The 27,081-nt window shown below is 40.7% G+C and overlaps 1 protein-coding gene across 4 annotated transcripts; it reads left to right on the top strand.

Annotated features, from left to right (window-relative positions):
- The first annotated feature begins 5,194 nt into the window (after window positions 1-5,194).
- Window positions 5,195-17,727, top strand: LOC118895159 (mitochondria localized glutamic acid rich protein). Of its 4 annotated transcripts, none has more exons than XM_036851957.1 (4): window positions 5,195-5,906; window positions 11,124-11,227; window positions 15,456-15,549; window positions 16,892-17,727. In XM_036851957.1, exons 1-4 carry the CDS (start codon window positions 5,801-5,803, stop codon window positions 17,332-17,334), a joined length of 747 nt encoding a protein of 248 aa, XP_036707852.1. In that variant the 5' UTR covers window positions 5,195-5,800; the 3' UTR covers window positions 17,335-17,727. The 4 variants fall into 4 exon arrangements, with proteins under 4 accessions (XP_036707852.1, XP_036707853.1, XP_036707854.1 ...); XM_036851958.1 differs by lacking the exon at window positions 5,195-5,906 and adding an exon at window positions 5,989-6,146; XM_036851959.1 differs by lacking the exon at window positions 5,195-5,906 and adding an exon at window positions 6,167-6,290.
- The last annotated feature ends 9,354 nt before the right edge of the window (window positions 17,728-27,081 follow it).

Here is a 27,081-nt window from a genome sequence, read left to right as displayed (position 1 = left end):
TCTTGATCGTGCCTCTGTAACTCCAGGGGGAGACATTCATGAAGACTAGGGCTGTCCAAAAGAACTTTCTGGGGCTTCCCTGGTGGCGCAGTGGTTGAGAATCTGCCTGCTAATGCAGGGGACACGGGTTCGAGCCCTGGTCCGGGAAGATCCCACATGCCGCGGAGCAACTGCGCCCGTGAGCCACAACTACTGAGCCTGCGCGTCTGGAGCCTGTGCTCCGCAACAAGAGAGGCCGCGACAGTGAGTGGCCCGCGCACCGCGATGAAGAGTGGCGCCCACTCGCCGCAACTGGAGAAAGCCCTCGCACAGAAACGAAGACCCAACACAGCCAAAAATAAAAAAAAAAAAAAATTAAAAAGACAAACTTGAACCCTGTTCCCATGGGGTCACTAGTTACTACAAAAAATTAAATAAAGGAAACAAAAAACTACAAACAACAAAGCTAGCTACTAGCTGGAATAATGTACCAAGATCTAACCTCATGATAAGAATAAAGCTCTTTAGAAAAAAAAAAAAAAAAAAAAAAAAGAACTTTCTGCAATGATGGAAATGTTCTACCTGTGCCAGCCAACGTAGTAGCCACTACTCCCATGTGGCTCTTGAGCATTTGGAATGTGATTAATGTGACTGCATTTTTTTTTAGTTTTATTTCCTTTTCATTAAATAGCCACATGGGGCTGGTGGCTGCCGTATTGGACGGTACAGATGCAGGTTACTCTGAGTGACACCTCCTGGAGTTGTGCCACATAGGGGCACTGGTGAAAGATGCTTTCTAAACTAAGTATTGAAACCTAACTCAAATTATATTAAACTAAAAAAAGGTTATGAGCATACAGAGTGACTCACAGACTGCCATAACAGGCATGCACCTGAGCCCAGGAATAATTGGGGCCTGGAATTCAAATGTTATCCAGACTTTTGCTCTTGGCTCTGCTTTCTGCGTATGTGCTTTATTTCCTTTGCACACAGACCGTCTCTTCCCCAGCCCACATTGTAAAGAGAAGGCTGCAGTCAGTAGTCTCTTAAACTGAGATGTTTTAGCTGGACTGAACAAGAATCGTTCTGATACACAGTTCCTAAAAGGAACTTGGTCAAATGATGGTTCCTTTAGCAATAATGTAAAAGAATTCCCATAAAAAAGAAGATACGGACAAAATCATATGTCCAATGCTGTCAAGTTTTTTATTAGATCAAAATCAGACCTTTTTTTTCAGATTTAGTATCTGAGATAGTCATTAAATTATTTTCTTAAGTTGCCATAGAAAAAAAAAAACAAGCTCTAGGAGCTCAGTTTTAAGTATAAGAAGTTGTTATGGGTTAAATTTTGGTCCCCAAAAAGATGTTGAAGTCCCAGCCCCCATTATCTCAGAATGTAACCTTATTTGGAAATAGGGTATTTGCAGATATAATTAGTTAAAATGAGTATACTGGAGTAGAGTGGGCCCTTAGCCCAATGTGACTGGTATGTTTCTAAGGAGAAAAGACACAGACACACAGGGAGAAGACAGGAATGATGGAGGCACGTGGAAAGCAAGGATTACCGGTAAACATCAGAAGCTGGAAGGGTTCTCACCTACATGTTTCCCACCTTGACCTTCAGACTTCTAACCTCCAGAACTGTGAGAGAATAAAGTTTGTTGTTTTAAGCCATCCAAGTCTGTAGTAATTTGTTACAGTAGCCTTAGGAAAATAATATGGAAGGGGTAGGGAATGTCATGTTTATTTTACTACAGAAGAGAAAGTGAATAGATGGGAAGAGTACCGAGGAACCTCCAAGAATAGTTTAAGAATTTACCATATTGATTACCCTTTCTCCTTCATTTTATCGAAATATTTTAGGCCATCAAAAGCGTGCTTACCAAATGTAAAATAGCTAGCTAGTGGGAAGCAGCCGCATAGCACAGGGAGATCAGCTCGGTGCTTTGTGACCACCTAGAGGGGTGGGATAGGGAGGGTAGGAGGGAGACGAAAGAGGGAGGAGATATGGGGATATATGTATACATATAGCTGATTCACTTTGTTATACAGCAGAAACTAACACACCATTGTAAAGCAATTATACTCCAATAAAGAAGTTAAAAAAAAAAAAAAGCGTGCTTATCAGGACTTTCTCAAATTGCTTTCCAATTTGTCTTCCTAGATACTCTTCTAAATTGTTTCACTTTATATCTGTATTGATCTGTTGAAAGTACCGGTTATAGCTTAGGGATTTAGTATTAAAAATAACCAAAGCTTTCTAGCTTTCTGTGGAGCCTAGGAAATCACTCAGTCTTTGAAAATTGTCTTTAATTATATGGAACTTAAGCCTTGAGTAAGTATGATTAATATTGCCAGTGGTTAGGAAGCTTCGTGAGCTCCCTCTCTTACAATATGTTTTCAAAACTAATATTGTCTTTGTCAACAATCACAATTAGGTGGAGATCATCTTAGATAAACCAAGTTAACTCTAACCCTAAGTTCTTGTTTTCCCAACAAGACCAAGAAAAATGTCAAGGATGTGCTCAAGGGCAGCATTATAAACAATGTGACTAACAGCTGGGAAACTACTGTGTCAGCCTTACAGAGTCTTGTATAGCGAAGATCTACTGTTAAAATTCTCTCAGGGTTCTGGAGAAACAGCTTGCTACAGAGTGAATTTGACACCCCACAGGCATGTCCTTTCTTGGGAAGTGTTTCATCAAAATGTGGGAAGAGTTTGACATCAAAGTGTAAAGCCACATATCCTACAGGAGCCGTAGAGTAGGTTGCAAATTCCCTTTGATCCAAGAGGCACGAGCTTTTAGCTAAGATGAAAAGGGATCTGGAGAAGTGGCACTATTTATCTCACAGTTCTTGCCTCTCCCAGCTGGGATGGCCACGTCCAACCTAGAGGACATGATAAACTCCCCGCTGCACCTTGCCATGTGATGAGATGGTGGGCTATAATGGATCCTATCATGTGCGCGCCGAGAGGCATCAGAATGTTGTAAGGGAGCCTGGAGCTTCGGCTTAGGCTGGAAGTCAGAGTCTAGCACTGCCTTCTCCAACTAGCTGAGCATGTTTTATACCTAATGTGCTTTACAGCTGACAACAACCCCATGAATAAAGGAGTTATCCACATTTTACTCAGACCAGTAAATCTGAACAGGTTTCTGATTCCCAGACTCAGGCTCTTAACCACAGTGTTAGAGGATGAAGTACAAAGACAGATGTGACAACACTTTGGGAAGTTTTTTTTTTTTTTTTTAATTTCATTTATTTATTTATTTATTTATTTATGGCTGTGTTGGGTCTTCGTTTCTGTGCGAGGGCTTTCTCTAGTTGCGGCAAGCGGGGGCCACTCTTCATCGCGGTGCGCAGGCCGCAGGTCTCTCACTATCTCGGCCTCTCTTGTTGCGGAACACAGGCTCCAGACGCGCAGGCTCAGTAACTGTGGCTCACGGGCCTAGTTGCTCCGCGGCATGTGGGATCTTCCCAGACCAGGGCTCGAACCCGTGTTCCCTGCATTGGCAGGCAGATTCTCAACCACTGCGCCACCAGGGAAGCCCCTGGGAAGAGTTTTTGAAGCCCTATACGCATGTGTGTTATTTTTGCATTGTTTAAATTAGGCGGTTTGTGTTTAAACCAGTTTGGCTTTAACCGCAGCCCTTAGATTACATTTATCATTGGTATCTGGTCAGAGATTTCTTTGTGATCACTGACCCCATTGATGGTAGGCTTGGCAGCCACTCCTGAGAAAAGATGTTGGTTCCATGTCTCTTTAACCTGAAACTCTAACCTCTGTGAGTGGTAGCAGGAATCATAACTTGTTATTGAAGAATGCCCTGGAACACTAATAAGATAGTTGGTAAATATCTGTGAAATAAATTATAACCAATCCTCAGCATCTAGCACAATCCCTAGGCATTTTGACAGATACTTACAGACAGTTTGACTGAGAGTAGGTGGCTGCTATGGAACCTGGGGATGATCCAGAAGAGCTCAGACTATATCCAGACCCTGAGTCTACATCAGCATTCTGAAGAGGGGTCTAGAACAGTGTCCTGGGAGCCATTATCATCTACAAGTGTTTACTCAGAAAGAATCCTTTTTAAGGGAGCTGCCAGTACATTAAATAACAGTATAGTACATGCATTAATTCTTTTTTCTTTTTTGGCCCTGCTGCACAGCTTGTGAGATCTTAGTTCCCTGACCAGGGATTGAACCGGGGCCCCCTGCAGTGAAAGCTCAGAGTCCTAACCACTGGACCGTCAGGGAATTCCAGCATTAATTCATTTATTATTGTTTCTTTCTTCTCCACATTAATGGACCTTTGTTTTTTTAAACTATTTACTTAGGCTCCGCTGGTTCTTAGTTGCAGCACGTGGGATCCTCCTTGTGGCTTGCGAACTCTTAGTTGAGGGATGCATGCAGGAACTAGTTCCCCGACCAGGGATCGAAGCCGGGGCCCCCTTGCATTGGGAGCGCGGAGTCTTACCCACTGGACCACCAGGGAGGTCTCCCGCATTAATTCATTTAAATGCATTTACTGCCTTTGACTATTTCCTCTCCCTGGCAACTAAGTCAAAATTCAGCCCTAAGTAGACCAAAGGAAGAATGAGCTGTAGTGGTAAACAGATTTGTTTTCTCTTTTAAATTGGGCTGCACCGAATTGGAAATGGTTAGGAGCTCTCCCCACAGATTTGATTTGATTTGTCAGTCCGTCCTAGCTGCCAGCAGTTCATTCTAGGTTGTGTACTTGATGCTGGGCAAAGGTAGCAAGTGTACTAATCTGCATTTTGTTACTTTCAGGACTACCTGACTTCTTGGTGGAGGGTCTGGGTCTAACCCCTTCTTTGGGGCTTGGAAGTCTAAATCTGACCTCGCATTAACACAGATTACCTATTTGCTCTTAAGGTTTAATCACTAGGAATAGCTAGTGACTCTGAGCATCAAAAAACTAGTTCTCATCATTGGCTTGTACTCCTTAAATGAGAATATATTAAATATTATTAGAATTGGGTTCAGAACGAGAACCTCTGAGGAGTGTTTTGTTATTCACCTAGCAAATGAGCCAATAGTTTGCCTGTAACATGCCAAGAGAACTTGGAACTAGGACTATGTTCATGTCCTTAAAAAAAAAAAAAAAAATTTGTCCATCGGTCCCTGAAAATTCCTCCCCACCACCTGGTCGTTTGCTAAACCGAATAATTGCCACCTTCCTCAGAGGGATGAAATAAAAATGAAAAGAGAAAATTATGTGAAAGTGCTTTATAAGCTGTCAAGTGCCAAACATACTTAAGGGGTTATTATAGTAGGAAATGGTGCCTTCCAAAGATTAATCACTTCGAAAATGTTGTAAGCATAAATTATTGGTTTCCATATCCAAACCATGACAGATTCTTGTCGCCACAATGAGGCAAGTGATTGAAATCTGGAGGGAGAAACTAATAATTTAGTGTTTTTAGTTGATTTGGAAATACTAGCTTCACATCCCATAGAGGAATAGGCAGCATTTTTGGAGCTTATATTTAAAAGTCATTGTAATCGTGAATTGCCTAGAAGTTCAGCCATTAGCCGGGAATTTTCTTAGGGTTCTGAACATCACCCAGAGCACTAATGGGAGGCTGAGGCTACCCCTCTTCTCCATTCGTCTCCAGGGAACTTCCAGCTACCCTTTCCACTCCTAGGAAAGCCGGCGGAGAGCGTGAGAGAAAGTGGGTTCAGCCTGCATACGGCATGGTAAATCCTGTCTGTGTCTTATTCCGGAGGCGAGTCCCGAGACATTTCCAGCCTACTCGGAGGAGTTCCACTGACTGCAACAGTACGGGGCAGGCAGATGACGGCGACTTCTCGGTTCCCCATCCCTTTTCTGAGACGCCACCATCAGCTTCTCCGGCCCAGGCGAAGGCGACAGAGCCTGCAGATCAGGTTGAGGGAGGAAGGTGCGCACGACCAACCCCTGCGCACGTCCCGCACGGGGCCGCCGGGGCGGGGCGGGCAGGGGTCAGCGCCTCTCCCCGGGGCGGGGCTCGCCAGGGCTCGCCGCGCCCCGCAGCACCGCGGGGCTACAGCGGCAGCGGCGTGCAGGGAGCCGGGCGCGATGTACCTCCGCAGGGCGGTCTCCAAGACCCTGGCGCTGCCTCTGCGGGCGCCCCCAGGCCCCGCGCCGCTCCGGAAGGACGGTGAGTCGCAGGCGCTGGCCCGAGGGGCCTCTCCCGGCGTCCAAGCCTGAGGAGCACAGGTGCCTCGCGCACAGATCGCGCGGGCGCCCCGGTTCCCGCCTGCCCTTCGTGGGCCAAAGCCAACCCCGGCAGCAGAAGCCTGAGGTTGGGGATAGGGATGGGAATGGTGGGGGGCGGGGAAGAGGGGGGAGCGTGGCCGGGAAATCGCCTCGAAATTCTTGGAGACTTTGGAAGTAGGGTGCCTTTCCAGCGCGGCTTCTGGATCCGGACTAGATTTCCTGGGTTCGAATCTTGATCTTGGGCAAGTGATTAACTTCAGTTTCCTCATCTGCAAAATGGGGACACTAATGAGTTTTAATGAGTTAATATGTAGTTAACAGCGCTTAGAAAAGTGCCTGGCGAAAGTCGGCAAAGCTTACCCCTTGTCTTAATACAGGGCCCAAAGCGCTCTCCAACTTCACGAGGAAGCAGAGGGGATGGGTGGGAAGATGGACCCTGGTCTGCGGGCCAGGCAGGGTGCGCGGAAGGCAGTGCCGACCCCGTAGAAGTTGGGGAAATGCTCTTGAGTAAATAGACTCAAGACCTGGCCAGGACTCGGCAGCCACGAGCCTGGGCCGTGGCAGCCCCGGTGACGAAGGGGCTTCGAAACGCTTTCCTTAGCGGCTGCAGCGAGCTCTGGAGCCCTCCAGCTGTTGGGCTGCGTCCCCCCTGTATCCATCACCTGTAGATTTTCTAAAGCACGGGGAAAGGGAGCGAATTTCCTGAAGGGGAAGTGGCAGTGCGAGCTGGAAGCTTATTAAATAAAAATTGATACGCACGAAAGCGCCTAGCCTAGGGCCTGGGCCATCGTAGGTGCTGAAGTGTGAGCAGGAGAGCATTTTCCCTGCCAGCCGCCGGCGGCCCTGCGCCCAGGTTTGCGCTCGCGGGCAGTTCCGCCCCCGCCGGCTCTTTCCTAGTCGTCGCGCATCTTCCTTCTCTTTTCCGTCCCTGACTGGGGCGCCGGCTCTTAGACAACCTCGTGGAAAGTTCTTAGTTCTCCTTCACTTTGCCCCACTTGCTAAGGCTTGCATTGGAGTCGGGGAGAAAGAGAACGACTCCTGCGGAAAATTCCATGGCCAATTTGTTTCCACTTTGATTAGGCCTGCGGTGGTGATGGTGATGGAGGGAGGGAAGGAAGGTATGTGTAACTCGCTTTATTTTTCTCTTAAAATGCTACTGAGAAGTTGCCTCCAGTAACAGAAATAAGGAGTCTTCGTTTTCCTTGATCTTTATGCCGAGTAAGATGGAGCACACTTTTCGCTGGTGAAATAAGGGGAAGCCATTCCTTTGAAAGTTCAGAAGATAACGGGGCTGTTGTGATTGGGGGTGGGGAGATGGAAAAGGCCCTGACCGTGGCCTTTCGAGCTCTCTGAACGCAACCCTCACCGTTCTCACGGACAAGCACACACATCCTTTTTTGGTAGCTGCACATATTTCAAATAATTTCCTCCCCAACTTTCCTCCCCAAAAGAAAAGGAGTTTGAAAATTCTAAACAGGTAGTTAGCAATATTGGTTGTAGCAGTACTGGTCTTTTCCTCATTTTCATCTAATTACTTTTTTGTAGTATTGATTCATTTATGTATTTTCAGAACTGCTATTGACTGGAAATTTGGCTTCGGTCATGGACATTAACCTTGTATTGGTACTTCCAACTTGGATGAAAAATGAAATTGTTTCAGTTTATTGAAGGATAAAATTTTAACCGTGCCTCATCAAATTTTGTTCTCTGGTTTTTGCTTTTAAAAATGTAAAATTTTAATGAATAAATAAATTAGGTTTACAGTAGATTACCGGAAAAACTCAGAAAGGCAAAATAGAAGTCGCCTGTAATCCTACCACTTAGTGAATACCACTATTTATCTACATTTTAGTGTACGTGGTGTTCCAGACCTTTTTTCCCCCTTCCTGCATTTTTTTTTTCTTATGTACATTGCTTCCACAATGTGCATAATCTGGGATAGTCCTGTAAAGATTATTTTGCTATAACTTTTCACTTAATATATTGTAAATATTGTCTCATGTAGACAGTCTTCTGCAAAAATTAAAGTATCTGTTTCATATTTATGAATATGCTAAAATTTGTCTAATCTTTACCAAATATTTATTTCCCATTTCATTGCTCTTTTAAATAACTCTGCCATAATTGTATTTGTCTTTACTTAAACCTCTGTAATTTTCTCTATTTTTTCCTATTTAAAAAAACTTTTTGAAATTTATACCTGGTTGCCAACTATGAAAGCTATATATTCCCTATTTAATAACAGCTGTATTTTTAAACCAACAAAAGCTCCACTAGAAGTCAAAGACATAACCTCTTACCATAGCCTCTCTGGGCACATTTGTAGCGAAAAATTGGTTTTTTCTAAGAGATGATCATTTATATCCAAACTAAGAACATATATACAAAATCTTACCAATTTTGCTACTATGGAGATTTGTAGTTTGTGCAGATGTCTTGAGATTTGCTTTCTGCAAATCATAACTTCTTGCTGGTCCCTACACCCTTATTCTCTGTGTCAGGCCACATCAAAATACGTTGTTTTCCTAGTCACACAAGTCTCATGCTTTTGCACACGCTCTGCCTTATTCCTCCAATGCAATTTTCCCTCCCCTTGTTTATCTGACAAACTCCTACTTTCCTTCAAAGCTCAGGTCCCGTCTTTTCAATTGTGGCAGTTACCTTGAGCCCCCTAGCTGAGTTCTTTCACTGTGTTTTCATACTATTGTTGCTTCTGCTTTCATCTATTACAGCATTTGTCATACTGCATTGCAGTTATTTGTCTACAGTTTTTCGCCTGTACATCTTTTCCCTCTTTTTTGAGGCTAGGGACCTTATGTGTTGTGTTTACAGTTATACTCTTTTTTTTAAGATTATTTTGCTTTATTTATTTTTATTTTTTGGCTGCACCTCCGGCATATGGGATCCTAGTTCCTCAGCCAGGGACCTAACCTGCCCCCCCTGCATTGGAAGCGCAGAGTCTTAACCACTGGACCGTGAGGGAAGTCCCTACAGTTATAATCTATTTTTTAATATAAATTTATTTATTTATTTATTATTTATGTTTGGCTGCGTTCGGTCTTCATTGCTGCGCACGGGCTTTCTCTAGTTGCGGTGAGTGGGGGCTACTCTTCGTTGTGGTGCCCGGGCTTCTCGTTGCAGTGGCTTCTCTTGTTGTGGACACAGGCTCTAGGTGCGCGGGCTTCAGTAGTTGTGGCATGCAGGTTCAGTAGTTGTGGCTCACGGGCTCTAGAGCGCAGGCTCAGTAGTTGTGGCACACGGGCTTAGTTGCTCCTAGGCATGTGGGATCTTCCCGGAGCAGAGATCAAACCTGTGTCCCCTGCACTGGCAGGTGGACTCTTAACCACTGCGCCACCAGGGAAGTCCCTCTTTGTCTTTAAAATAGAGAATTTGAGCTATATGAACTTTAAGCTTCTTCTAGCTTTGAGTCTATTATAAAAATTTCAATTCCATAGCATATGGTATATACAAATTCTAGAACTATAAAGTTAATATATTTAAATAGAATAATACAGTACCTTAATCTATTTCTATTAGTTTGTACAAAATTGCCCTTTTATTTTAGATATGACCTTATGGCAACATTTGTCTTAAAAGAGCTTCTATCTGGTGGGAATGTAAATTGATACAGCCACTATGGAGAACAGTATGGAGGTTCCTTAAAACACTAAAAATAGAACTACCCTACGACCCAGCAATCCCACTACTGGGCATATACCCTGAGAAAACCATAATTCAAAAAGAGTCATGTACCACAATGTTCACTGCAGCTATATTTACAATAGCCAGGACATGGAAGCAACCTAAGTGTCCATCGACAGATGAATGGATAAAGAAGATGTGGCACATATATACAAAGGAATATTACTCAGCCATAGAAAGAAACAAAATTGAGTTATTTGTAGTGAGGTGGATGGACCTGGAGACTGTCATACAGAGTGAAGTAAGTCAGAAAGAGAAAAACAAATACCGTATGTTAATACATATATATGGAATCTAAAAAAAAAAAAGAAAGGTTCTGAAGAATCTAGGGGCAGGACAGGAATAAAGACGCAGATGCAGAGAATGGACTTGAGGACACGGGGAGGGGGAAGGGTAAGCTGGGACGAAGTGAGAGAGTGGCATGGACATATATACACTACCAAATGTAAAATAGATAGCTAGTGGGAAGTAGCCACATAGGATAGGGAGATCAGCTCGGTGCTTTGTGACCACCTAGAGGGGTGGGATAGGGAGGGTGGGAGGGAGGAGATATGGGGATATACGTATATGTATAGCTGAATCACTTTGTTATAAAGCAGAAACTAACCCACCATTGTAAAGCAATTATACTCCAATAAAGATGTTAAAAAATAAATTAAAAAATTAAAAAAAAAGCTTCTATCTGCCCATCTTTAAAAGTTTTATATTAGAAGAATTAAAGTTTCTTTCTATGTCTACATTTGTATTATAGATTTATAGAAATGTGTTGGATTTCAACATAAATGTTTTATTTAACATATAAATTTTAAGCACAAATGTATTTAATTCATTTTTTGTAAAAATAATCTTTTCCATTGAATCCTGTGGTGTAGAATATACAATAAATGGATTTCTTTTGCTCACATGCATCTCGTTTGACTGTTAAAATTGTTTAATGCTTTGTCATTTCTCCTTACCCACGTCTGCATTCCTTCCAAGAAAAGCATGATGCGAAGCATCAGGGTGACAGCTTTCATAAGTAATTATCAAATTAGATTAAGAAAATGTCAAGTGGAATTATTACCCTACCTTCTAATACTGTATTCCTTTAAGCTAAAATCAGTTGATGTTAATAGATTCTAGGTTCACTGAGGGGTAAAAAAATTCTTTTGGATGTAATCATTTAAAATAGTTTTGCCCGTGGTGGAGCTAACCGTGTTTAAACTTGTTTTCCTAGCATCTCTTCGCTGGATGTCATCCAACAAATTCCCCGGATCATCTGGATCAAATATGATCTATTATCTGGTTGTAGGTGTCACAGTCAGTGCTGGTGGATATTATGTAAGTGTTTTAATAACCTTGGTGCTCAGGAATTCATATATTTTACAACCTGTGGTAAAACTCAAAGCAATGTCGAGATCAAGACATGGGATTAATATACAAGATTATGAAAAAAAATTTTAAGTATAAAATACTTAATACCACTAACTATGGGTGACTTTCATTAAAAACAATGTTATTATAAATACTAACAGTACTAATGGCTGACATGCGAGTGTTTACCATGTGACAGACTCCTGGCTCATTTAATTATTACAACAATTCTTTAAGGTAGGTACTATTATTAACATTTGACAAGAACTGTTTTGAGAGTGAAACTTTTTAAAAATTAATAGACTTTATGGGACTTCCCTGGTGGTCCAGTGGTTAAGACTCCACGCTTCCACTGCAGGGGGTGCGAGTTCCATCCCTGGTCAGGGAACAGAGATTCCCCATGCTGCACAACACGGCCAAAAAAAAATTAACAGACTTTATTTTTTGGAGCAGTTTTAGGTTTACAGAAAAATAAGCAGAAAGTACAGAGAATTCCCATATACTTCCTCTCACCCCTCTGCCCCCCTTTCCCAAATCAACAACCTTGCTTTAGTGAGATACATTTGTTACAACTGATGGGTCAATACTGATACATTGTTATTAACCAAAGGCTGTAGTTTACATGAGGGTTCGCTCGGTGTTGTACATTATATGCGTTTTGACAAATATATACTGACATGTATCCACCATTACAGTAGCACACAGAATAGTTTCATTGCCCTAAAGATCCCCTGTGCTACAACCATTCATTCTTCCCTCTCTCCCCCTAGTCTTTTTACTGTCTCCAGAGTTTTTTTATTAGCTTTATATCTTTACTTTTATTTTTTAAAAGTAATATTTATCTATATATTTTTTTAAAATTCAAAATAGACATATATAAAATCAAAAGGATGTTTTCCTCCCTGGTCTTCCTTATCCACTCCGCACAAGTAATCACTGTAAAACAAAGCTTTTAATAGTATGATTTTGGAGGTTAAAAAAAAAAAAAAAAAGAAACATTTGTGAGTTAATAAGATAATTCTAGGAATTCCCTGGAGGTCCAGGGGTTAGGACTCAGTGCTTTCACTGCTGTGGGCCCAGTTCAATCCCTGGTTGGGGAACTAAGATCCTATAAGCCACACTGTGTGGCCAAAAATAAATAAATAAATAAATAATCCTATTGATTTGAATCATTCCTCATTTTGTCATAAACTTTCTAAACTGAAATCTAATCTTTATTATGAATAAAAGTAGAATAAGTATATATTCTTCAGGAACCATAAGACTACACAATCACTACAATCACTATATTTTGGTTTGACCTTATAGAAATATGCATAAAGAGATTTTTAGTCATAACTAGGAGCAGTTTGTAGGACTATGTAGATAATGAAACCAAAATACATAGTCTACTCTTCAGAAATTTGAAAGCCTCAAGAAGCCAGGAAAGTTCAAACATGTCACTTATATTATTGTCTTCCACTAATCTACCCGCTTTCACTCATACCCAGATTCCTTTGCTTTTACCATCTTTCTACTGCTTAATATTGAATTCACTGCCCAGGGCTACTATAGTTGGATATAGGCCACTGGAAAACAGATTAAACTAGGCCATGTGATTGTGTGGGAAGCTGGAAGACTGAATTTCATCTGGACATCACTACACCCCTAATTATGTTTACCAGTGCCAGACATGAATCTCTGCAGTCCGCTAAATCTTTCTTTGCAAAAGCAATCTTAAACTGGATGGTTAGAGACTGGCTACTCCTGAGAGCTCTTTCTGGCCTTGTTCTCTCACAGTGGGAGTGGAAATTGGACAAGGTGATGATCTCTAAGTCCCTTTCCACCTCTAAGATTATGTAGTTTTAATCTTGAATGTTGGAAGCCTTAATTCCCAAGAATCTTAGGCTACTTTCAGGAGGAAATACAGAACGTGAGGCACTCAAAAACCCATATTCTAGTCCTCGCCTTCCCTTCCTTGTCCTGCACTAAAATAAATTCTATATTAGATTTATCTGAATTGAATCCACAGATGCTCCCTAGGCAAGAGCACTTTTTTATTTCCAAGTAAAATCTACTACCAGAACCTCTGAAAATCTGAGAAAGGGCCAGGTCACTTCCATTTTTTGAGGGTCTGGGTATCTTGGAAAAACAAAATGCCAGACTGGTTTCTAAAAGTTGTGGTAGATTTTAGATGCTTACATTTAATAAATACAAAATATCATTTGGAAATAACTTCCAAGTCTAATTTTGAGACTCTCTCTTCTAATAGACCTTTCTTCTACTCTGTGCTTGACTATGTTCAATTTGAAAAAGCTAGATCCTCTGGGTTACACATGAGTGTGAATTATTCTTATATCTCTTTGATTTTGCTTTAGCAGCTAAATTGTGTTTTAGCCCCTTGAACAATAAGACTAATGTCCTAGGGATGTTGCTGCTGGGATGGCCATTTCAGGGACATGAACTTGGGCACAGGTTCAGCGTTACTTCACGGAGAACTGAGGGTGCTGACTCAGTGTACTAGTCAGGAGCTCCCACCCCACTAGGAAAATATTCCCTGCTTTTATACAAAAATGTTGACTGTCATTCCTGCTGACCCTGTTTGCTCTGTGTGTTTCAAAGCCAGATGATTCAAGGCAGAATTCATCAAACCCTGGGGGTTTGTTCAAGGGCCACTTTTGCAACATTTCCACCCCCGAGCTTATGGAGTTTTCCATTTTCACAGTCTAATTTTAACATACTATAAAATGGTTTGTAATTTGCATAGGATAACTTTTAATGAGGTTAATGGTTTATGATGCTCAAAAATTTAGAAAATACTACATATAAATATGCAAAATTTTAAAATCTGTCATCCTACCTGCCACTAAGAAATATCTACCAACATTTTTTTAAGCTGAGATAATATAAACAATATTATCTAGTGAGATTTTCATTTTTAAAATATCATTGTCTAATATGAATACAGGCCAGAGATTACTACTTGAATTTGAAATGAAAGGAGGCCTGCACATTGTATCTAAGATTAAGATAGCTTTAATCACTTGTTTCTCAAGTGACCTGTGGGCCAGTCATATTACTGCTTTTAATGACTAAACCTAGCTGACTTAAGGAATCTTCACTGGGGTCTACAGATGGGTCATTTTGGAAGACTTTTGGAAAACTTTTCATTGTGGGAGAATTGAGTTTCACCTGCAGTTATAAGAACTAATAGAGAGAGAGCTCATATACCTTTTGCCTCATTTCCCCCAGTGACAACATCTTTGCTAACTATAAAACAATATCACAGCCAGGAAACTGACATGGATACAATCCATAGACCTTATTCAGATTCCACCAGCTTTACATGCACTTGTGCATGTGTGTGTGTGTGTACGCTCAAGTGCATGTATTTAGTCCTAAGCAATTTTATCACATGTGTAGATTCGTGTATTCACCACCACAGTCAAGAGACAAGACTGTCCCATCACCACAAGGGTCCCTTGTGTTGTTCTTTTGTAACTGTACTCACTTCCCGCCTGCTCTCCCCCTCCCTTCCTCCCACTTCCTGACAACTACTAATCTGTTCTCTATTTCTGTATTTCTTGTCATTTCAAGAACGTTACCAAAAAAAAATTAATAATAATAATAGTAATGTTACATAAATGGAATCCTAAGGTGTGTAACCTTTTGAGATTGGCTTTTTTCACTCAGCATAATTTACCTGGAGATTCATCCAAATTGTTTCCTGTATCTATAGTTCATCCCTTTTATGGCTGAGTAGTGTCCTATGTCATGGATGTACCACAGTCTGTGTAACCATTCACCGGTTGTAAGACGTCTGGACTGGTTCCAGTTTTTGGCTATTACAAATAAAGCTACCATGAACATTTGTGTACAGGTTTTTGTGTGCACATAAATTTCCATTACTCTGAGATAAATTCCAGAGGATATTTGCAAATGCCTGTCAGAATATTTTGATTCTAGCATAATTTTTTTTTCTTCTTGGTCTTTATCTATCCACCTTGTGTGTTTTCAGTTATCTCTGACCTCTGTTAGAACATTTGTTTCTTTCCTTTTTTAAAGCATTCTACTTACTGACAAAGATTTCCAGAGGGGAAATAAAAGAGTAGATGGTGTGTATTGGTTTCTCCTGTTTGAACTGTAGATAGCTTTAAACTTGGCATGATGAATCTTAGAGCTCAAGAAATAAACTTAAGCACACATTTACTTTCAGACTTACAAGAGAATCACATCAGAGAAAGCCAAACACAGCGATCATGTAACGAATTTGAAAGAAAAAACCAAAGCAGAGTTACATACACTTCCAGGTAAAGTGAATTTACTATTTTCTTTTTCCTTGAGGCACTGATTTGCATTATCTTAGTCTGGCAATGGACACTATTTGTTTTTGGCTTCTTTACTAACTTAATCCAAAATGACTCTGGGTAGGAGTTTCATTCAGAAAGGAAAAGTCCAACCAAATCCTAAAGAATATTGTTAGAGGTTTTGGATGAGGGCATTTGGTAAATGAAAACATTGTACATTTAAACTGCTGACCAGCAGCTTTCACTTCTTTGTGTGGTAATATTACTTTTCCCCTACTCAGGTTTCCATTCATGCAGGCATAATTTTAGTATCTGTCTCTCTCAGCAGCTTGACCTTTCATTTCTCTCGTTAATTTTTTTTAAGTCATGAAACTAATTTTGTTTCAGTTTTGGCTAAGTCCACCTGTGTGCAGTGACATTAGTAGATTCAGTCATGTCTACTGAGTCCTTCAGTTGATCTGATTGATAAAATGGCAACTTGTAACAAAAGAAATTTGACCTTTTCACCCTAATGTATATTTCTTGCCTTAAACTGCTTGCTTTAAACCATACTTTTTTCCATCTCAGCTATAAGGCCATTATTATCAAATACCATGATCACTATTTAGGGACAAAGAAAACAGCTGCTCATGGACCAGTTTTAACCTTTTAGTCATGAGAACAATAAGAAACAGAATATCATTAATAAACATTATTGAATATAATCATGAGATGGCTGATTGTAAAAATGATAAAATACAGCATTTCCATAGCACTTCCTTGGTTTTAAACCCCTCTTCATACATATTATTGTAGTCAATCCTCCCAATAGTTCTGTGAGGTAGATATTATTAATATCCCCATTTTACAGATGACAAAACTGAGGTTGAGAGAGGACTAGTGGCTTCTCAGAGTCATCAGCTAGTAAGTTAGCTACTTTTCCATGCTATTTCACATGACACATGGCCTGTTTATTTTCATGGTTTGTATTTGAATAAATAATACACATGAAATTATTATTTTTTTAAGTTCAACAGATTCAAAAGGGTTTTCAGAAGAGCAGACCCTTCATTTTACCTCCCCAGAGGCAACCAATAACACCAGTTTTTAGTGTCCTCCAGGAGAGGGTCTCTACAAATATAACTCTCTAGGTCTATATTACCCTCCTTTTGTCCTAACACAAATAGTACCATACTGTATACATTGCTCGTTTCCTTGCTTTTTTTTCACTGAACAGGCTACCTTGAAGACCATTTCATATCAGTACTTATTGATCTGTCTCATTTTTTAAAATGACTGCACAGTGTCTCACCGTCTTCCCATGCTCTTTAAATTAATACTTTGCTTAATGGACTAAATTTTAAAGGTGAAAAAGAGAACCTTGTGGGTGCCGAGGAAGGCGGTTCAGAAGCCCCCGAAGTACCTTTAGTGGAAGCTCCGGTGGCGGATGCCGCAGAGCTTCCCAGTGCTACAGTTGCCGTCATAAAAGAGGCTTCCCCGTGTCCAGACAATGTGGAGGCTGCTGCCGAGGAGACCACTGCCGCTGGTGCTGAAACTGGGTCAGAGGTGACAGAGGCGGGGACGGGAGAAACCGCAGAGGTCAGCACTGAATCCACGTCAGAGGTTACCAGCGCAGCTCGGGATGAAGCTGTTGCCGTCGATAGTGATAAAGGTACAACCGAGAACGAAAGCTGTGGTGAATATGCTGAACTAGAAGAAAGTTCTCCAGTTGAGTCAGAATCCTCTGCTGGGGCTGATTTACAGGAAGAAGCCAGTGTTTGTTCTGAGGCCGCCTCAGCCCAAGGCTAATCTCATGCTGATTGACACTTGGGCAAAAAATGCCACAGAGGGTCTCATAGGTGTTTTTGTAGTTTCAGTAACCTTAGATTTTAAAAAGGCTTCTTTTCTAGAAAATGTTAATGTGCCTTGAGGATTTTGGGTATCTACTGGTAGATTTCAGGATCGAGAGATTTGAGATTTTGCATGCTGAATAGTTTTCTACTCTCTGGGATCAGAATATGACATGTAAAGAGCTTAAAGAGTTTCACCTGTGGATTTAAATTTTATATCATAGGAATTGAGCTATCTATACAACCTGCATTCACTTTAATTTTGCTATAATTTTACCTTTCTTTAATGTATGTAAATCTAGATTCTTGAGTTTTGATTTGAACTCATTTAAATAAATTTGGAAAATCTTTAGTGCTTCTATTTTTATTCACTAATATTTCTACGTATAAATAGTATATACTAATATACACACATATAACATCACATGAACATTGCAATGTTATCAAAGAAAACATAATCTAGGGAGAACTCTGCATATGGCAATATATGTATCCGTTCTCCCATCTATATTACACGGCGGGCTGTGCCAGTATTTTCCATTTCAGTTTAGTTCTCTTCAGGCAGCATTTATCCTGGCACTTTGTGCCAGCGGTCATTCATTCATTCATTCATTCATTTCCATAGTCAACAAATATTAACTGAGCACCGGTAATTTACCAGGTACTGTTTTAAGTGTTGAGATTAAAAAAAAAAAAAGATAAAAATTCCTACCCTTCCCAGCTCATGTTCTAGGGTATATATAAATACTCTAAACAAATATAAATAATAAACAAGATAAATAAGACAACTATATAGTATGTTAGATACTGATAAGTATTTGAAAAGAAAAATAATGAAAGTAAAGGAATTATAAGTGTTGGTTAGGGCAGCCAGAGAAGACCTTACTAAGAAGCTGTCTTGTGAGTATAAATGTGAAGGATGTATAAGGGACCTAGTCATGAGGACATGGCAGGGCGGGGCTGGTAGGAGAGCAGCGGAAAATCATCCCAGATGAGGGGGCCGAGAAGGGTAAAGGACCTGAAGCATGAAAATGCTGGAGAATTTGAGGAATTGCAAGGTGGCCAGTGTGTGGCTAAAGTGGAATGAAAAAGAGGGAGAGCAGTGGAGATGATTTCAGAGAGAAAGAATGGTTATGCAGGGGTGGGCTAGATCACGCAGGGTCTAGTAAGATTTTGGCTACTCAGGTAAGTTGGGAAGTGGTAGTGGGTGTTACTGATGCCCTGAATAGATCCCTTTAACTGGGCCAGTATGTTAGCTGCTCTGAGTGTCACACACACACCCCGCCCCCAACCTCACCCCAGGCAGCTCACAGTTGATGACCGACTACCGTGGTGGTACAAAAGGTGGAACCAACGCTGAGGGACAACGCAGAGTTTCCCAGTCGAAGCTGGTTTCCAGCTGAGATTACATCCTTGCTTAGCTTTCTCCCCCTGTTCTATCCTGCTTGCCTCCTTCCTATTCCCCGGGGAGCACTCCTTTAATAAATCACCTGCCTCCAAATTCCTGTTTCAAGCTCTGTTTCTAGGAACTCCACCTAAGATAATTGTACTGGATGTGGTCCCAGGAAGCAGACCCTAAGAATAGGGTTCTGGAATTGTATCACCCTCCAGTTGGAGGGCGATGAGGACCCCATCACTGGTGGTAGGTGACGGACTGCTATTCCCTGGCCTTCTGTAGCAGTGCGGTTGCTAAGATTTTCACCCATGGTAAACTAGGGTAGGATGTAGGTGGAAGATGATATACTGGCTGGTTTAATGCCTCTGGAATTTGAGAGCTGGCAAGAAATAATAACTGCAAGGACTCAATCATTGCAATTAAGGGATGCTGTTTCACTAAACATTCTGTAAGATGCAGCAGAAATACTACCCAGTACCACTCTGCGACCTCAACACGCACACAAAAATGCATTCTTCTCCGCTGTTTTAGTTAGGATGCTTTCTGCTGCAAATAACAGAAACCAACCCAAAATAGATTAAACAACAGAGATAGCTATTATCTAACCAGCTATCCAGAGGTCAGGCAGCTGCCAGGTTGGTTTATTCTGTGGCTCAGTTGTTAAGGACCAGGTTATTTCTATTATTCTGTTCTATTGGGTTGGCCAAAACATTCGTTCGGTTCTAAGTAGAACTAAAAGACCCATTTTTTTCATTTTCACCAAGAACTTTATTGAACAACATGGTCATTAACCGAAGGAACTTTTTGGCCAGCCCAATACTATCAAGAATGTTTTGGTTTTATCCTTGGTAGGCTTTCCTCATAATCCCAGGATGAATCACCATAATTCTAGTTATTTTATTCAGCCACAATAATGTCCACGCAAAGTCATTCAAAAACACAAATTTCCTCATCTTAAAAAAAACAAATATATGTATATACATATTTCTTTTTAATGTTATATTGTGGAAAATTTTCAAACAAAAGTAGAGAGGACAGTGTAAGGAATCTTCGTGTGCCCTCACCCAGATTTACCAATTATCAACTCTTGGCAAATCCTGTATTCGTAATCCCACCCACTTAATCTTCTACTCCTACTACTGCCTGTACGTAAAATAATACTGATAATAATAGCAATAATAATTCTTTAGTATTGCTAATTATCTAGTCAGGAATCAAATTTCCTTCACTGCCTCATAAAGGGTTTTCTCCTCCCTTCAGTTTGTTTTTTGGCTCAGAATTGAAGTCCGCAAATTGCAATTGGTCAATATGTCCTTAAGTCTATTTTTCTATAGGTTCCCCTTCATCTCCCTTTTGTTTCTCCTTGCAATTTATTTATTTATTTATTTATTTATTTTTTAATTTATTTATTTTTTAATAAACTGGGTCATTTGATCTGTAGCTTTCTTTCAGTCTGGGTTTTGCTTATTGCCACCACAATAAGTTTGGTTTTGTTTTAACATGTTCCTCTCCCTTGTACTGCCTATAAGTTGGCATTTAGCTCTAGAGGTTCGATCAGATTTAGGCCTATTGTTTGGACAGGAATACTCCATAGATGGTCTTCACACTTGCATCGGGACCCACCATGACTAATTGTTTTTCTCTTTGTGATGTTGGAAGTCATCGATCCATTATTTCACTAGGAGTTGTAAAATGGGGCTATTGTAATTTTATCATGATTTATTAGCGGGACTACTTCTATAAAGGGGAACTTCTTCCACCAACTGTTTGATTACACTGAGGTAAAGCTCATATAGGAAAGATAGAGTAAATACTTGGGTCTCTCTTTTTATTTCCAGGTTTCAAAACGATGTGATATCTCCCTAGCGAGCTGCATAAGTGACCAATGCACTATTTTTTAGTGTCATTATGAACTCAGCGATTTAAACATAAATTATATGCTTTAATCAATTGCAGTTATTATCCTTATTCACGCTCAAATTTCCCATCATTGACAAATGGGAGAGTCTTCAAGTGTGCTTTCTGAGTCTTTCTGCCTCAAACCTAGTAGTCTTGGAGAGCTTCCTTGCTTTCTGGTATGATAAGATGTAAATATCCTACCCCAAACCTGGAACCAGCTATTTCTTTTAGGAGCCCTGCTGCTTTTTCATGTGACTGTAGTATTTAAGGATTTAAGGATTTAAACTATAATCTGGGTGATTAAGGGATGTCGATTGCTACTGGGTTGGTCACTGTGTCTAGGCTTTTAAGTAGACAGAGTCATGCCATTTTGCATTCCCAAAACAGCAATATATGTGAGTACCTGTTTCCTGTGAGAGTATATTGTCAAATGTGATAGGTAAAAAAATGATATCTCAGTGTACTCTTAATTTACATTTCCTTTATTAAGAGTGAGGTTGGACAGTTTTTCATTTGTTTAAGGGCCATGTACATTTCTTTTTATGCAAACTATCTGTTCATATCTCTAGTATATTTTCTGTAGTGTTGTCAATCCTTTCCTTTTTTATTTTTTAGAAGCTCTTTATATAATAGAGATAGTAAACTTTTTTTTTTAATTTATTTTTGGCTGCGTTGGGTCTTCCTTACTGTGCGCGGGCTTTCTCTAGTTGTGGCGAGCGGGGGCTACTCTTCGTTGCGGTGCGCGGGCTTCTCATTGCGGTGGCTTCTCTTGTTGCGAAGCACGGGTTCTAGGTGCGTGGGCTTCAGTAGTTGTGGCACGCGGGCTCAGTAGTTGTGGCTCGCGGGCTCTAGAGCACAGGCTCAGTAGTTGCGGCACACGGGCTTAGTTGCTCCGCGGCATGTGGGATCTTCCCGGACCACGGCTCGAACCCGTGTTCCCTGCATTGGTAGGTGGATTCTTAACCACTGCACCACAAAGGAAGTCCCAAGATAGTAAACTTTTGTCTGTAAGTTATAAATATTTTTCCAAGTTTGTCATTCATCTTCTTAATTTACTTATAATATTTTTGTAGTATAAGAGATTTTTAGTTTTTAATGTAATCAAATTGATCAATCTTTTTCTGTATTGTTGCTGAATTTTGAGCCATTATTAGTGTAGCAGATTGGGAAAAAAAATAGCCACACATTCTTCCCCTGTATGCACACTCCTGTGAAGTGTGACTTTGTATCTCTTCCCATCAAGAGATGAGGACTATTTCTCACCTCCTTGAATTTAGGCTTGCCTTGTACTTTGCTTGGTAGAATGCTGAGAAAGTGACTTCATGAGAGTTCTCCCTCTCTTGGAACCTTGGGACCGTCAAGTGGAAAAGCTTGGGCTCGTCCATGAAGATGAGACACCATGTGGAGAGAGGCCCCACCTACCGCTGGCACCAGCCCCAGAGCTGTGAGTGAGGCCGTCCTAGACCAGGCATGCCTGATGGCTGCAATTGTCAGAGTGACCCAGGCAAGACCAGATAAGAACCATGCAGCTGAACACAGACCAAACTGCTGATCCTCAAAATTGTGAGCAAAGAAGATGGTTGTGTATTAAGCCATGAAGTTGGGGCAGTTTAAGCAGAGAGGTATAGTTAAGATAGTTAGGAAATAAAACTTTGAATTTGGTGCAGCCCAGCTTTCATGTGTTGCATTTCACATTCCTTAACTGGGATGAAAAAAGAACTAGCTATGCCCAGCAGATCCAGTATTTGTCTGGCTTAACCTCCTGACCAACTGTTGCCTTTTCTGAAATTTATTTTTTAGAACTACTAAATGCCAAGTGCGACTGTACCCAGAGGATATTTTTTTCCTTTTAAAATTCAATGTTTATTGAAAACAACCTTTTCAAGTCTAAAAGCAACCTATATTTTATTAACCTTATTTGACTTTAACAACCAGTGTAATGAAAGCTCAACAACAGTATTCTATAAGCAGCATTGAATTATCAGACTGCTGACTGATTTTAATAGAATAAAAAATATGTTAAAAAAAGTCAGGGGACTTCCCTGGTGGTCCAGTGGTTAAGAATCCGCCTGCCAATGTAGGGGATGCGGGTTCAATCCGTGGTCGGGGAGCTAAGATCCCACATGCTGTGGGGCAACTAAGCCCGTGCGCCTCAACTACTGAGCCCATGCGCCACAACTAGAGAGGCTGTGTGCCACAACTACTGAGCCCACGCACTCTGAAGCCTGCACGCAACTAGAGAGGAGCCTGTGAGCTGCAACTAAGACCCGATGCAGCCATAAATAAATAAATAAATAATAAATATTAGGGGAAAAAAGTCAAAATGGGAGAAATAGAGTGTGAGGCCTAGAATGGGAACCCCATTGCAAAAGATAAAAATTGGCAGCAGAATCAGACAAGCAGGTTACTTCCCTTTGATGAAGACAGGGATATAAAGGAAGAATAAGTTTAGAGAAACACAACACACATTCTAATCAGTGACATGCCCATGAAGTTTACATATTACTTTAACTGTTGAAAGAAAGGTTTGGAGCAGTCTTGAACACGGGATCTGAGGTAACTACTCTGTCCAGTTTTTCAAAACATGAATTTTCTGTTACAAAGTACAGTGTATTCCACCGCCAGCTTTTGAGAGTTGAAGCTGGATTCAGGGAAGATTAGTTTCTGAATGTGTTAGTAATTTCTGTGCCAAGTATTTGTCCTGTCAGATAGCATCTGTTGACCAGAAGCAACACTGTCCTTTATAATAAAGCACATCATATAATGTTTTCCCTCAGTTAAAAAACCCTCCAAAGAAATTTCTAGAAAAAAAAGTACTTATTTTATTTAACTCTTGGGGTAAGTTTTTAGAGAATTAGTTGGAGGAATTTAGAAAGTTAAACATTATTATTTGAATTTTTCACATGGATATATAATTTTAAGTATTCATTGCCCCAATCAATGATTAAACTAATATAAAAACTTAACCTTTATTTTCTGAGATTATTTCATATGGATATTGATTTCTGGGGTGTGGGATGAGAAGAAAGAGAAAGTTAGCATTTGGGGGGAATTCCCTGGCAGTCCAGTGGTTAGGACTCCATGCTTTCAGTGTCGAGGGTGCAGGTTCAATCCCTGGTTGGGGAGCTAAGATCCCACAAGGCTCGCAGCGTGGCCACAAAAAAAAGAAAAAAAAAATTAGTATTTTCCTTTATCAAGTGACATGAAGATGGGAAGATTGTGGGCATTATTTACCCCCTTTAAGAATGAGAATTCCTCCTCACATATCAGAAATGCTTTCATACAGAACTAGGGAAAGAATCTTCCTTTGGAGTGGAAGATTCTATGTAGACTGTGGTTATATCTATTATGTCTCAATCAGAAACCAAATACAATGACCAATTAAACTGATTTTTAAAATTCATCTTTAGATGATAACTGATTGAAATACTCGTGCAGTGATTTTTATACAGAACTTTCTTGCTTCCTTCCTTTTTTTTTTTTTTTTTTTTTTTTTTAAAGGATTCGTTTTTTTTATAGCTGCTTTATTTATTTATTTATTTATTTTTGGCTGTGTTGGGTCTTCGGTTCGTGCGAGGGCTTTCTCTAGTTACGGCAAGTGGGGGCCACTCTTCATCGCGGTGCGGGGACCGCTCTTCATCGCGGTGCGCGGGCCTCTCACTATCGCGGCCCCTCCCGTTGCGGGGCACAGGCTCCAGACGCGCAGGCTCAGTAGTTGTGGCTCACGGGCCCAGCTGCTCCGTGGCATGTGGGATCTTCCCAGACCAGGGCTCGAACCCGTGTCCCCTGCATTAGCAGGCAGATTCTCAACCACTGCGCCACCAGGGAAGCCCCCTTCCTTTCTTTCTTTCTGGTTGTGTTGGGTCTTTGTTGCTGTGCGCGGGCTTTCTCTAGTTGTGGCGAGCGGGGGCTACTCTTCGTTGCGCTGCACGAGCTTCTCATTGCGGTGGCTTCTCTTGTTGCAGAGCACGGGCTTCGGTAGTTGTGGCGCGTGGGCTCAGTAATTGTGGCACACGTGCTTAGTTGCTCCGCAGCATGTGGGATCTTCCCGGACCAGGGATCGAACCTGTGTCCCCTGCATTGACAGGCGGATTCTTAATCACTGCGCCACCAGGGAAGCCCTGTACAGAACTTTCAATAAGGAAAATAATACATTTTTTAAAAGAACTCAAATAGTAGCAAAATATTCTGGAACTGAGCTTTTGAATTTACCACCATCACATCTCACTCCTCCCGGTCCTCTCCGTCTCCAAACTGTCTCCAAACTGTTACCTTAGTTCAGTTGCTCATACCTGCAGTCTCTTAGCAGGTCTCCCTACCATTCAATTCACTGTTACCCTTCTAAGATGGTTAGTGGATCATGTTACCTCCCAGTTTAAAACTCTTCACTAGCCCACCAATATCTGATTGAGGACATTTGAATTTGTTATTGCTTTACAGTCAAAATTCTTATTTTATGGTACGACATTCAGGGCCCTCCACAAACCACAACTGTCCAATCTGTCTTCAATCTTATTTTTTTTTGGTCCTCACTCCTGTTTTCCTGCGGCTTCCAGGCACCTCCCATGACCCGACAGCCTCGGAGATTCGGCAGCATCGTTACTTGAACTTGCCATCCTGTTTTATGCCTCAAAGATCCTGTACGTGTAGTTCACTCCATCTGCAAAGACACTCCCAACCCCTCAGCTGGCTCAACTTCTTTCTGCTTACTCAGCTCAAGCATTATTCGCTCTGCAATGCTTTTCCTCACCTGACTGGGCTGAAGCTGTCACACCTTCCTTTGTGTCATTCTACACCTTGCTCTGTTATTGCATTTATCGTTCTGTTTTTCAATAATTTGTTTATATTTTAGAATCTCTGAATAGAATGGGGGTTGCCTGAGAAGAAAGACCATATTAAGGCCCTCAATAGGTGTTTGTTGAAGGAAATTATGATCCTCAGGGAGTTATGGACTGTTCTATAGAGTTGACCTCTACGAAACTGCTGATATTTGGCCATTTTTGACCTACCAAAACAGCAGTTTTATAAAATTCAACCTAAATATATTCCAAGAGGTAAATCTTGAGAAAAGTTCAGATTGCTAATGTCACTAAAATACTTATAATTTTGGACTTCCCTGGTGTTCCAGTGGTTAAGCCTCTGCACTTCCATTGCAGGGGGCATGGGTTTGATCCCTGGTGGAGGAAGTCCCACATGCCACGCGCTGTGGCAAAAAAAAAAAAAAGACATAATTTCTAATATAAACACAGAATTGTCTCAGATTATTTGGAAAATCAACTGAAGAAATTCCCAAATATAAATGTGTTTTTTTTCAAAAAGAAATCAGCCTATATTTTCTTCTCTTAGTACCAGATCCACTTGTCATTCTGAATTGAATTTTTGTCCCATTTGCATTTTATTTTTATTTTTAATTTTTTTTAGAAAGCATTACATTTACAGATATCTTGCTCTGTTTTCTATCCAGACCCTTTCCCTTCATACCTTTGTTAGCAGTCTAGAGAGGGCAAGCCTAGGGTTTTGGTTCAATAGTGCTCTGGGAAGCCTTTTCAGCTCTAGAACAAGCATCACCACATTAATCAATTTACATGAGAACTGTAGCTGCAGGCAGATTCCAGTGCAATTACATGTGTCGCTTCACATTATTTTAGCTTCACTGTTCCTGAAGAGATTTTTTTCCCCAAGTATTTAAACATGACTCTTCATAAAACAATGACTGTCTCTCTCCTGGGGAAAGTTGAACAGAAATACCCAATATCTTCATATTATTCCTTAAAACTCATTCAAATCAAGTCAATATAATAAAGTTGATCTGAGAGCTTATATAAGTTCTTGCAAAGACATTTCTTGTCCAACGGTAACTCACTTCAAAAGATTTATCTGTGAAAGCAGCAGTAATGAAGCAGGGTTCCCAGTATCATCTTAACTCTTTTTTTTTACCTATTGGCTATTTAGGTTACAGTAATATTTTCTGCTTCTCCCTGAAAGTCAATTTCCTCATAACTTGGCATTAATTGGAAGCAGAAGTTCTCATATTCTTGTCAGTACAAACAGTTGGCCATCATCTGGACTGTGTAGAATATCTTTGTGTGGATGAGTTTTGTCTAGTCAAGTTTCCATAGCTTTCAGTGTAATATAAATATATGGCTAAATATGTATCGTTAAAAAATGAAGGTAGTTTTCTGGGGGGGGGGACTTACTATACTAGATATAAAGACTTATAAAGCTATAGCAACTAAAAGAGTAGTTGGTATAGCTGAATGATAAACAAATAGCAATGGAAAAGAATAGGCAGTTGAGAAATAAGCCCACACATATATGAAAAGGAGTATTATGACCGATTTGAAATCAGTGAGGAAATGATGAACTCTTTAGTAAGTGGTACAGGGACTACTGAGTATCCTTATTGAAAAT

Source organism: Balaenoptera musculus, chromosome 5 (assembly GCF_009873245.2).
Source record: "Balaenoptera musculus isolate JJ_BM4_2016_0621 chromosome 5, mBalMus1.pri.v3, whole genome shotgun sequence".
Classification (NCBI taxonomy): Eukaryota; Metazoa; Chordata; class Mammalia; order Artiodactyla; family Balaenopteridae; genus Balaenoptera; species Balaenoptera musculus.
The sequence above is the reverse complement of the archived record's forward strand: the minus strand, read 5'-3'. Positions and strand labels throughout refer to the sequence as shown.